The sequence below is a fragment of the Pyxicephalus adspersus genome, chromosome 1 (genome assembly GCF_032062135.1).
Source record: "Pyxicephalus adspersus chromosome 1, UCB_Pads_2.0, whole genome shotgun sequence".
Lineage (NCBI taxonomy): Eukaryota > Metazoa > Chordata > Amphibia > Anura > Pyxicephalidae > Pyxicephalus > Pyxicephalus adspersus.
Genome location: NC_092858.1, coordinates 59,936,806 through 59,949,924, shown reverse-complemented (window position 1 = coordinate 59,949,924; position 13,119 = coordinate 59,936,806). Strand labels below are relative to the sequence as shown.

At 34.0% G+C, this 13,119-nt stretch overlaps 1 protein-coding gene across 1 annotated transcript in view; it reads right to left on the bottom strand.

The window, feature by feature from the left end:
- Positions 1-6,871: 6,871 nt before the first annotated feature.
- The window catches only part of HS6ST3 (heparan sulfate 6-O-sulfotransferase 3), a 258,435-nt gene continuing 252,187 nt past the window's right edge, over positions 6,872-13,119 (bottom strand). Inside the window, exon 2 of the mRNA XM_072411163.1 lies at positions 6,872-10,410. Coding sequence (XP_072267264.1) covers positions 9,702-10,410 — 709 coding nt within the window. The 3' untranslated portion in view covers positions 6,872-9,701. The remainder of the gene's footprint in view (positions 10,411-13,119) is intronic.

Genomic DNA, 13,119 nt, shown 5'->3' with positions numbered 1-13,119 from the left:
TGTGCTGTGTGTTGTGTGCAGTATTGTTCTGTGTGATGTGTTGTGCTGTGTAATGTGTGCTGTGTTGTGCTGTGTGATGTATGCAGTATTGTGCTGTGTTGTGCAGTGTGCAGGGAATCCCCTACGTTTGTAGTGGACGTGTGCTGTGCAGGACCTGCACAGACCATGCCCACTCTGATTCAAAGAAAGTTCTCTGCACAGAGTTTACACTGACACCAGACACTGTGCAGAGAACTTTCTTTGGCCCTGATTTACTAAAGCTCTCCAAGGCTTGAGAGAATACTCTTTGATCAGTGAGGCTGGGTGATCCAGAAAACCTGGAATGGATTCAATAAAATCATTTGCCAGCAAATGTTTTGAATCCTGGACCAGATCCAATCCAGGTTTTCTGGATCACCCAGCTTTACTGATCAAAGCGTATTCTCTCCAGCCTTGGAGAGCTTTAAAAAATCAGGGCCATTGAATCAGAGTGGGCGTGGTCTGTGCGGGTCCTGCACAGCACACACCCACTACAAACGTAGGGGATTCCCTGTGCGCACACACACACACGGGCCACATATTATTTATTTGAAGTCAGAGGTTGCGGGCCAGTGAAAACCTGAACACGGGCTGCAACTTTGGACATGCCTGGTATAAACAGACCAGTAAGTGTCAGACCCTGCTAAGATTGTTTGTGTGCATTAGTGTCCAGCAAAGTTCGTATGAAGAATCCAACTTCGAGTGAATGACATAGCAGTTTGTATGTAAACCTCTCTACAGTTACATATTTTTATAGCTTTTGCATTTTAAAATTCTACCCTAATTTGAATTAAAAAACAGAATAATCCACTTTGGTCTTATGCTTTAGAAAACAGCTGCTCTTTTTATTGTGATAATTGTTTGATAAGAATTTTAGGTCTCTGCCATAGGGCAAACTGTGCCTTGGTATACACAGGTGATTACTGTTTTCTGTATATCTCTTCAAATTGTCCTGATAATTAACCTACATTGTTTATCCTTAAAATAATTCATGTATATTAATGAGCCAGACTTAAGCTGCAAATAAAGAATAATTGTTTGTTTCTTTTCTCAATATTTTAGGTTATATAAATAAAGCTACAGTATTTCCCTAAAGTCAATAATAAAATGCCGAGCAAAACTACCTTTTTTAATCACAGTGTGAGCAGTGTGATATGAAAATGTAATCAGATAAAGGTTACAGTTACTGCATTGCTAATATTGAGGAAAAACTTTTCCTAGCCATATTAGTATTTAAAATGATTGAATTATTAATCATGAACTTCACGTTGAAGACATACTACAAATTAGTTATACTTTGTTCACTGAGTTCTGTGTGTAGCATAACAAATTGGGACTTGCATTTTATGGAAACTAGCAGCATGATAAAGCATATTGGTTTTGGAAAATTTGGTCTTTTAATTTGACTTTTTTCTAAAACATAACCTAAAATGGAAGAAATGTATTTGTCAGGTTGATTAATTGAAGCTATTTTGCCATTGACAACAAATTGTCAAAGGAAAACAGCACTATAACCAAAAATTATATTAAGTTAATATTCTCTATTTAAAAAAAGGTGGTCTATCTACAAATAGGGTTTTAGGATTTTTTCCATCTAAATATTTTTAAAGTAGGTAATAAAAAAGATCCCACAATAGCCCAAAATATCCCACACTAGTCACTAACTATATTTAACATTTGAAATGAGTAAAATATTAATTTGATATTCACTTAATATACAATTATTTTTTTCATTTTAGGTGTATTCATATCCTTGGAGTGGTACAAAAAATTGCCCCATATTCAGATAAATAAAATATGACTCTGGAGGAAAATAAAACACAAGTATAACTTTTATTACTTTGTGGGAAATACAAGGTTTACCTAACTACGTCATACTCTTCTGTACTACTAAGAATTCTTTGTCACCGCAAACGTTAACACTCTTTTTAGGGCTTGCACACTCAGGACCTGAGTTTAGTGGTCAGGGCTCTTAGCTCCACCACTAGCTCCAATAGGAAAGAAAATCCTTCCTAATCGGATGTTCCCTGGATCAAGTCTCTGTTGTCTATACTTTAAAACTTAGACACCCAGTTATATCCTTTGCTTCTAGAAAAGCATCCAGATTTTTCCTAAAGCAGTATATATTATTAAAACTACTTCCTGAGAGAGCATATTCCATATTCCTTTCCTTATGTGAAGATTTAACTTATTTTCCTCCAGATGCAAAGAGTGCCTCCTTGTTCTTTGTAATGACCATAAAAGTGAATAATCGGGAGTTTGCTATATTGACCATTTTTTTTTCATACAGGGTGATCATATTCCCTCTTAAACACCTCTTCTTAAGGGAGAATAGGTTCAGTTCAGCTAAACTCTCCTCATAGCTGAGTTCCTCCATTCCTTTTATACATTTTTTTGCCCTTTTTCCACACTCACCAATGTCCTTTTTGTGAACTGGTGCTTAAAACTGGACTGCATATTCCAGATGAGGTCTGACTAATGCTTTGTACAGGGGCAGTATTTTGTCTCCATCCCTGCAGTCTATTCCTCTTTCTTTTGGTACTTTGCTAGCTGAACAGATCCCAGCATGGGGATAAAGAAAATGCAGATTTACCTAATATTAGCATGCAGTTTGGCATTACCTGCTATTAATAAGTCAATATTTTAACAAAACCCTCAGATTCTTTTCAACCTCTGACCCCTCCAAATATTTTCCCCTGGACAGAATTAAAGAGTACCTAAACTCAGAAATTTCACTTTACATAAAAGGGTAGACAATGAAAAGAGAAAAATTTGGAGATCTCACATTTGCACAATGAGATCGTCAAGTTGGATCTCGTGCCTGCTTCGGGTGATGTAGGAAGAAGAACCAAGAAGAAGAGGCAAAGATGGTGCCAGGACGACACGGGACCCAATGGAAGACAACTCTGGATGAATCAGACTGCCCTGCAGGGTTGAATGTAAGTTTTTTTTTTTTTTTTTTGTTTTAAGCACTTTTCAGTTTAGTTTCTCTTTAAGCACACATGCTGTTATCCCCAAGGGCATAACAATATATTTCTCAATGTTAAATGTCATTTGCCACTTGGCTGCTTAGTCAAACAGTGCGCCCAGGTCTGCTTGTAGATTAGAGACATCCTATATGGACCTAATTCCATTACATAATTTGGTGTCATCTGCAAATGCAGAAATGGTACTTTTAATCCCAAACTCTTTATCACTTATAAAGATGTTAAACAGTAAAGGTCTCAACACTGAAATTACTTCCTCAACAAAAAAAGAGTAAATTTGTTTGACAGCTTCAGTGTTTCTTTATTTTATGCTGACTATGATTAGTACATTATTATGTGGTTATTTATCAAACTCTCTAGGATCATTCCAGTTATAGAAGTTAAACTTACTTGTCTGTTGTCACTTGATAATGATTATGCTCTCTTTTTAAAGATAGGAACCACCTTACTCCAATCCATTGGTACCCCGCCAATGAATAAAGAGTCTCTAAAAATTAGAAACAATTGCTTTGAAATAACTGAGCTCAGCTCTTCTAGGACACATGGATTGTTATCCATCAGGTCGTGGTGGTTTATCAACCTTAATTTTAACCATCTGTTTCTCAATTTTGTCCTTTGTTTATATAGGCCTAAAAAAAGTGTTTAACTAATCTGCCTTTTCTTTATCCCCAGTTACCAACCCCAAGACATCCTTTAAGGGGCCCATATGCTGCTTTTGTTTTGTAAATAGTATATTTAAAAAAATTATGGAGTTTGCCTTACTTTCTTTTGCATGTCTTTTTATTGTTATTTTATTTACATCTTTTGTTGTTTTCTTTAAACATTTCAAATGATGAAGGTGATCCTTCATTTTTATATTTTTGGAATACCCCTTTCTTTTTTTTTATTTTAACATTAACATGGTCATTTTAGCCTCTTAAACTTATTACACCTTGGAGTAAACATTGCAGTGTGATTGTGTAGAACAGATTTGAAACATTTCCATTTATGTTGTGTGTTCTTTGAGGACAATATTTCCTCCCAGTCCAAGTCGCCCCTAACAATGAAAAATTTGAGCTCTTAAAATTGAATGTTTCTATTTTCCTGTTTTTGTTTCCTGTTTTGTTTTCTGTTTCGTTCCCTTACAGTAAGTATTCCCATCAGCTTCATCATCTATGAAAGATAAAGGATAACTCATCAGTTCATGGGACATATTTAAATACTTGTAAATTATGGCTCTGGCTGTATACTGTCTGAAAAAAAACACTCTATAAATGATGCGTCTTAAAATAAATCGTCTAAAAACAGTCAATTGACAAATTATTAATTTCATCAAAAATTATTACAAACAAATTTTACTTTGTGTGCAAAATAAATAATTAAAAATCATACATTTTTTTACATACCGTATTTTTTGCCATATAAGACGCACTTTTTCTTCCCCAAAACTGGGGGGGAAAAGTTAGTGCGTCCTATACGACAAATGTGTTAAAAAAAATAATTAAAATATTATACTCACCCGATACCCGATCCTGCGTGTGTCTCTGGCTGCAGCGTGTCTCTCTTCTCTCCTCTGCCAGCATCGTGTTTTCTCCTGTCTGTAAAGCAAAGCGAAAGAAGCCGGCAGAGCGCCACCTGCTGTTCCCTGTCCTAACTGCCGTACAATAGAAAAAAAGCACAGAGTGATCAGAAGGGGAATTTGAATGACAGAGTGATCAGAAGGAGAGTTTGAATGACAGAGTGATCAGAAAGGGAATTTGAAAGGTACAGAGTGATCAGAAAGGCAATTTGAATGGCACATGAGTGATCAGAAGGGGAATACCGGTATGAATGGCACTCGAGTGATCAGAAGGGGAATAATCTTTCAGAATCTTTTTTTCTAGATTTTCCTCCTTTAAAATTGGGTGCGTCTTATATTCCGGAGCGTCTTATACGGCGAAAAATACGGTAATCTTTATATTTTTTTAAACAAACCACATATAACCTTAAATCAGCCTATGTATGTAATCACAGTATTTTAAATCACAATACAGAATTCTCCCTTCTTAATTACAATGTTGTTATACCCTACATTTCAAAAGATTTTTTCATCAAGTTTCCTGTTGTATTTGCAAGTCAGAGCAGAACAATGTGGAATTATGTGAATTACAGGAACAAACAGTTACCTTTTGATAAAAGCTGATGAGGAGTATAAGTAACATACCATTGATTGTGCCACTATTATTTTATTTCTTTGTCTCCAGAAAAATACAAATTGGTATCTTGCGATTTGTAAAGAGAATATGAAAAATCAATTTTATAGTTTGGCACTCTCGAGCAAAAAATAACAAAAGTCTCATGTTTTTCAGCAACATCCATTTATTGGAAATTCTTTGTAGTTGTAGACATACTTTAGCTCTAAATAATGATTCTTATGTTTCTCACGATTTGCATGTTTTTCTCTTGAAAATATACATTTCTTAAAAGTGCACTGGCTTCTTCAAAGTAATACAATATTTTAGCTAGCTACCTTACACACAACTATGGCATGAACTAAGGAACTTCCAAAATTAGCTCTGGTATGCAGTGATACAATTAAACAACAAATGACACAATCTGTAAACTACAGATTCCCATAATCAAACATTACAACGGTAACTAAAAGAATTTATCCTAATCTAAAAGCTTTGTAATCCACTGCAGAAAGGGTTGAATGAACAGGTCACAGGTTCACTTGATGGTTATTTCTTGTACCAGTGCTGTCAAGGAATAATAACATTTTTTCACTACCTAAATAATATAAAAACAGCATATTTTGCCCCCAAAATACCTGGCAGAAAGGACATGGCAGGATTTGAGAACAGATCACAGGGGGAAATTATGACTTAAATTTGAGACATAAGAATTCACATAAAATGAAATATTTAATTTTCCTAAACTCACCTCAATAGTCAACATTTTTTTTCTATGTATACAGGTGATGGGTTCAACAGCAAGGGTAAAGGAGAAAGGAGACAGCCCTGCACCCTCTGCACTTTGCTGGAAATCCAGTTATCAGCAATTGATCTTGAATTTGAGGTCTAATTTAAGCTTTCCATATTTTAAAAGTAATTTTCTTTTAGACCAAATCTTTTCAAAGTTTAATTAAAATACTCCCACTGAATACTATCAAAGACCTTCCTGAGATCTGCTAGAAGACCAAAGCTTTTGGTTCTGCTCTAAAATGTTTCCCCCTCCAAATTCAATTACCACCAACAATTCTATACCTCAGTGGACATTTCAGTTACCTTACAAGTCTACATGAGTAATTTGTCAATATATATTACATACAATAGCAATCGTATAATTTTTTCAAACAATTTGGACTTTTTATTATTAAATAGCAGACTCAGAACTCCATTGGTTACTTTGCAGTGGCTGAGATGATGTGATCACTCTTCTGCAGGTAGGTTGAAGCATTCTTCTGAAATCACTGTCTATTCTTTAATTGCTATTCACTCAGCTATTGTGTTCTTTAAATGTTTTTTTAGACGATTTTAGAGAAAAAGATTGCTGATTAAAAGAAGTATTGCCTTTACTTTGACTGAATACCTATTTTAAAATGCAAGAATAATAAAGTCAGCAAGAACTAGATAAATAGTTTTTATTACTATTTATTACTACTATTACTAATAGTTTTTAAGAACTATAATTGAAATTACTATATTTCTCCTAGTCCTTCAAAGTGTACTAAATGGCACTTTAGCTGCGGCAGATACTAGCATATTTTGGACTGCAGAGAGCATCATTGTACAGGTTTAAAAACAATCTATGCTGGAATACAAAACTACTTTGGATGAGGATTACAATCCATGCTGAGATTATATGGAAAATAAAAATCAATTTATGAAAAATAAACGATAGCAAAGTATTTTCTTTCTTGACACGTTTTTATTTCAATGGCCATGTACATATTAGTGGATAGCAGTTTATTGTTGACCAGGTACATGTTGGCACACTAACTTACTGATCATATATGTTTATAAAATAAATAGAATAAAATCCACAAAACCTGACTTTTATGTGACATTTTGTCACATTGTGGCTTTTTCAATTTTTGTTTCATAAAAGAAAGTAAACAATGTTCTTACATTATTATAAAAGAAACGGACTGATGTTCCCTTGTGGCTAATATATGGTATAAACAATCTTGTACAATAAATACAAAATACAGTCAATTAATTTTTATTACAGCTGCATAATTAGTAAACATTATGCTTTAGTACTTCTCACTGCAGGCTTTGAAAAAAATGTCAATATGATAGGTCACTTTTTCTGAGGATACACTGAGCCTAATTTTAAAAATGAGTTAAGAATCTTCTCTAAATAAAATGAACATTTATTGTTCAATTATGTGTATTTACCTATTTCATCTGTGTGTAATTATTTCCTATATAATTATACAGTATGACAATCTGTTTAGTAAAAAATCTCAACTCCTTAATTGAATTAGCCTTTTCTGTTAAAATCGTATTGGATAGTTCTATGTTTGTAACTATTTTTGTTGTAAGCCAGATGTTTCTGGCAACTAAGGAGATGCTGTTTAGAGATAAGTAAGTGGGATAGGAAAACCTATCTTCATTAAAGAGATTTTCAAGAACACAGCAGAATATAGTAAGAGTCAGGAGGTTGCAGTCATATTGGCAAGTGTAAGCAATCATGTTGCTTTTAGAGGTATTACAAACATATTAGAGAATTAAAAAAAGATTCTAGATATACCTAACCCTACACAGAAAAATCAATAATTATCAATGTGGATGATTGAAAAACATAAGCCAAACAAGGTATAAATAAAACTAACCATTCTCCCCAAATAATCTAAAATCATAAACTGACTTAGCAGGTAAAGGTATATTGACAATTTTACTGTAAGTAAACCCGTTGTAACAGAATACAACAAATAAACAAAAAAAAATAATTAAAAAGGAGTAAAAACCAATTGTTGAAGCAATCCACTATTTATTCTTCGAAAATACAGCCAATGGGTTTCAGAAGCTAAATCCACCCCGCCCCCAGTGTTTTTATAGGGAAAGCTCTGAGCATCCTACCTTTATTAGCTTTAAATCCTTTTATATCTGTTTGTTGGAGTCTATGTAAGGATATTTTTCATGTGAGCTTCCTCAGCAGAGCTGTTGGACTGAAAAGATTGCGTATGCCTGCCAGAGTTTACCTCGATTCATTTCTGAGATTTACAAACTTTCCCACAGCACAGTCCTGCCTGACAGTTAGGGGTCCTGATTTTTGATGCTGAGCCTTTACTTTACTTTACAGATGTCCTCACCACCCCTACGCTGTGACTGGACTGTAAAAGAAGAAGCAGTACAAAGCAGTATACCTTATATATGTAAAACCTTAAAATTGAAAGATGGTTTTATTTCCTTTTCTTATTTTTTATATAGTGAAAATAAAGGGGTCAAGGAATATTTAATTCTAAAGATCAAAGAAGTGAAACCTATTTCTCATAGGTACATTAAGAGGTCAGTAATAAAAAAAAATAAATAAAATTATTATAAATAAAACATTTTATTAAAAACATTGAGTGTTTTGAAAAAATATTAAAACACAGTTGAGCAGGACATAAAAAGTCAAATTTGCTCCTCTAGCACATTCAAAAAACACTGCAAAGAGTGCAGAGTAGTGGTCTGTTGTAACAGATTCGTTTTTTTAATGTAATCATTACGAATGAAAAACCATAAAACGTGTTCTAAGCTAATACACTTTTCTTCTGTTTCCTTTTTACATTGCTGATTGTATCCAGAAGGGGTTCCTTCATTTGAAAACTCCTGTTTTTTTACCCTCCTTTTTTTTAATTGCTTTGGACATACCATTAAATCTTCAATTTTCTTCCTGGACAACATGAATGACTTGTGAATGCCCCTCTGTTCAGTAATACTCCAAACCTAGATGACGTATTTATGCATCCCCCCAAAAGCTGTGGCAATGACAGCCTGAATTCACAAAAAGTAGGCTGAATGATGCTGACCATCATTCAAAAAAGACGACTGGCAGAGGTGCAAATGAGCACAGCTAAAGTATGTTAAGGGTGAGTTTTCTTTTTGTTTTTTTAAATAAAGAAGCAGGAAGAAGTATTTTTTTTTAAAAAAAGAGATATAATTAAATTATAAGGTATGTTAAGCCTTGAATATCTCTAGTTCTTCAAAACATGGCAAACACAATGAATTAAATCATAAGTAAATATTTGACATTTTTAATCTTTCTAGTAGTGAAACACAAAAATTTCTTTTTCATTTTATCACACACTGTACACTTTGAAAAAGAAGGTAATTCAATCTACTGCAAAAAATGTAACAAGTAGTTTAAAGAAAGCTCAATAGTCCATTTGACATTTTCACAATTCTAACAGCGTGTCTGATGCTTTCATCTGACGTTTTAACGCAATGTTAGGATTTCGACAATGACCATGTCACAAAAGTAAAGAGTTTAACCGGCTTGTAGAATATTTTTAGTATATTATGGTAACACTCCATATAAACAAACTGACAATAAGTGCAACTCATCCAGGAAACAATGTGAAAAGTATTTTATCATTTCCTGTATTATTGACTTTTTTTTTACTTTGAAATAATCTTGTTGACGAAATCACTTGAAAAGTTCAATTTGAAAAGATCTTAAAAATGTTTGATAACAAATGGATGTTCATTACCCTATGTTTGTTTTTCAAAGAAAAACCTGGTAGTATCACCATCTTGCCACTTGACTGTTATAATCTTCAGTTGTGGCAATTTCTGTTGGTCTTTCTTCATTATGCAGAACGTGGGATTTATATTCCCTAAGAAGACGTCTTTCCTCCTTTCTCTTTTCTCTCTTCCTCTGGTGCTCTAATTGTCTGGTATACTGGAAACGTTGTAGAAAAAGGTCCTTAGCATATTCATACAGCTGCACGTCCAAATAATTAAGTTCCTTTATTCTTTCACGAGACCATATATCAATGTCCACATTTGAAGCCCTGGTAGTATTGAACTGTGTAAATGGTGAAATAAATTTGAGATTGAATGTTCTCTCAAACAGGTATTGTGTTTTTCTTTGAAATTCAGTCAAACCAAAAAAGGCCATATTTTTAAGGTTGTTTTTGGCACTCTGTAGAAGAATGTCATTCCTTTCACTTTCATTCATAAAAGTTAAGTTGTAACAGCCAACTAAGCTAAGGTCCGCCAGCATGCGGACTTGACGATTGTTAGCTAGATTATAACTACAGTCCATGAATTCTTGAAGTGTGACTCCAGACCAGTCATCTCCAAGATAACACGTTGGCAGCTCATCAGGGGTAGGGCTTCTTCCATCACAGACATGGAGAGATGCCTTCCAGGTTGCACCTCTCTGAACATGTTTCCATTCACTTAGGTATCTTGACACTGGGTCTCTCAACATTGTTATATAATAAAAGTTCCTGTAAGGAAAAACAGCAAAACATTATTTCAACATAAGAAAACTATTGAAATATAACAAGTAAATACAGAAAAGTGTTCATTTCTGTGATTGACGGAGAGCTAACATTTTTAAAGAATCTTACATTTTCAATGTGATGCATTAAATGGAATGAGTAGGAACAAATTCCTGGAGGAAAAAAGAAACACATGAATCCACAACAAATCCACAGGCAAGCTTAGGTTTGCGGAGTGTTTTATATACACATGTATCTAGGTACAGCTGCAGATAATATTACATTTATTATATCAATAGGAATATTTTAACTTTGTAAGTTGCTAATAAAAGACAATGTTTTGGAACATATATTTAAAAACTATATATATATATATATATATATATATATATAAAACTATAATATTTTTGTGTCAGTTGCATATATATATATATATTTATAGCTTATAGCACAACTATGAGGTTAATTGTTTCAGTATCAAATAGTTTCAAAATCAGCTTTTATCAGTTCTACAGTATCAGCTTCTTTGTAGTATATTATTCAGTCATTTTAGGTAATAAAGCTGTTCTCTTGATAACTATTTAATGTTAAATTATCCAAAGACTGATTATTGGGGTTTCTGATTTCTTTATCTATTGTCCATGTCCACAAACAATAAAATCTACCTTAGGAAGAGTTATACATCTACCTCAAAAATATAATGTGCACTATAAGAGCCTCACTCCTTACCCTAGGCGCCATGCAAGCTACCCCCAGAATGGTTGCCATCTTCTCTTACATAGGCTAAGTTCACAAAATAGCCACTGTCTACACTTACTATGGGGGATATTCCAAAAAAGGTAGGGGAAACTAAAAAAGAAGTAATTCTACAATATCAAGATATAATAAATCCCTGTCCCAACATCTGCTGGTTAAAGAATGTAAAGAACACAAGTTTTATCTAAAAGATTTGTAAGTGAAATTTATACCTTTAGGAATTATTAAACAGCAACAATCGCAAAATGAGTACAGAATTGTTTAAGTATGTGTTCCAACTTTGAAAAACTTTTTGCTTATGTAGCCAATCTGTGTATAGGCAGCTGGAGGTTTTCACTGCAAAGTCAGCTTCCTGCCTATAAGTACACTATGCTCCATGATTCCTTGCATTGTGTACCATAAATGTGGGTATTTACACTCATAGGACCTGATTTATTAAAGGCTGGAGAAGATATAGTTTCATCAGTGAACCTGGGTGATTCACTGGGTGAACTGTGAATGGATTTCTTACAAGTCATTTGCTATTTGTTAGCAAACAAGCAAACAAAGGTATTTGTTTCCAAGAAGGAAAACAAAGCTTTTAATGGTTATTTCTTTAGCCGCTAGAAAAGCCATGCTTCAGAATTGGATAGACCCCCGACCCACATAATAAAAGAGTCATCTTTTTTTTTGTGTGTGTTTCACTGCCTTGTGCATTATAGGAGATTACCTTATTAGGACTTGGCTTTATCACTAATTTTAAAACTAAACAATACTGTTTGTAGTGTTAATTTGCTAAACATTTGTTAAGCACTTCAGAGCCTAATAAACCTAACTCGTAAGGTGCAAATTTGCAAATATCCATTACAAAGCTTTTGTACTTGTGCAGAAACTGACCTAGGTAACAATAAATTTAGGATGGCTAGGCAGTTTTCTTTTATTATTGGTCACCTCACCTTGATGAACATGTAAGGTATCTACAGACTGTGGAATATTTTGCCAAATCCAACACCTGCAAGTTGATCAGCTGAAGATTTTACATACAACTGCTATTGTTTTCTATAAGATAGGCCAGTGTCCACCCCAAACCACTCAGCAATTAGCATTTGCAATTGTCTAAATCTACTAAGTTTCTAAGTTGAGGGTTTTCAACCAGGGTTCCTTTAGAGGTTGCTAGAAGTTCCTTGAGCAATGAGACTTTTGTGACTGTCAGGTCAGTTTACCTCACACCAATGATCTTTTTGGTTATCTGTAAGGATGGCAGCCTTCCCATTGGTCAGCAATGTAGGAGGCATTCTTCCCACTGACCCCACACTAATGTACTATGAGCTGTGAATATAGTAATTAAAGAAGGGGTTCCCTAAAGACCTGAAAGCGTTTTCATGGGATTCCCTCATGTTAAAAAGGTCGAGAAACACTGTTCTAAAGTAAAAGATGAGAAAATCATATCTTATTCCCTAAAAGGTTACACTGTTTATTAACCTAACAGTAGAGAGTTACATTCTTACAGACACTTAGTCAGGATTGGTTCCCCTTTAACTGACAATAAATGCCTTAATCCTATCCATATTTTATACCTTTATGCAATATTTGGATGAGGACTTTGGCTGGTTAGGACACTTCTGGGATACTGTGCTACTTCTGATGTCCTCTGGTGTCCAACTCATTTGTTGATTTTCATGCAAAGTTTTTTTTTATTGAGAAAAGAAAAGGAAAGTCTACCACAAATGATGTTCAAGCATCTCTCATGTAAAATAGTAGTTTCACCTGCTAAAGAGAATGTGTATTGTTCTGTTTTGCCAAGTAGAGTATCCAGAAATGTAGGACATTTTCTGTACATAATAAACTCTGAATTGGATGATGCACATGGATGCTTGAGACTCAGCTTTAACATTCTGATAAATTTAGTAGACACATGATGGGGATTATAAATGTCAGTCCATGTATGGCCATTCTTACAAACTATATTTTCTAGTATTC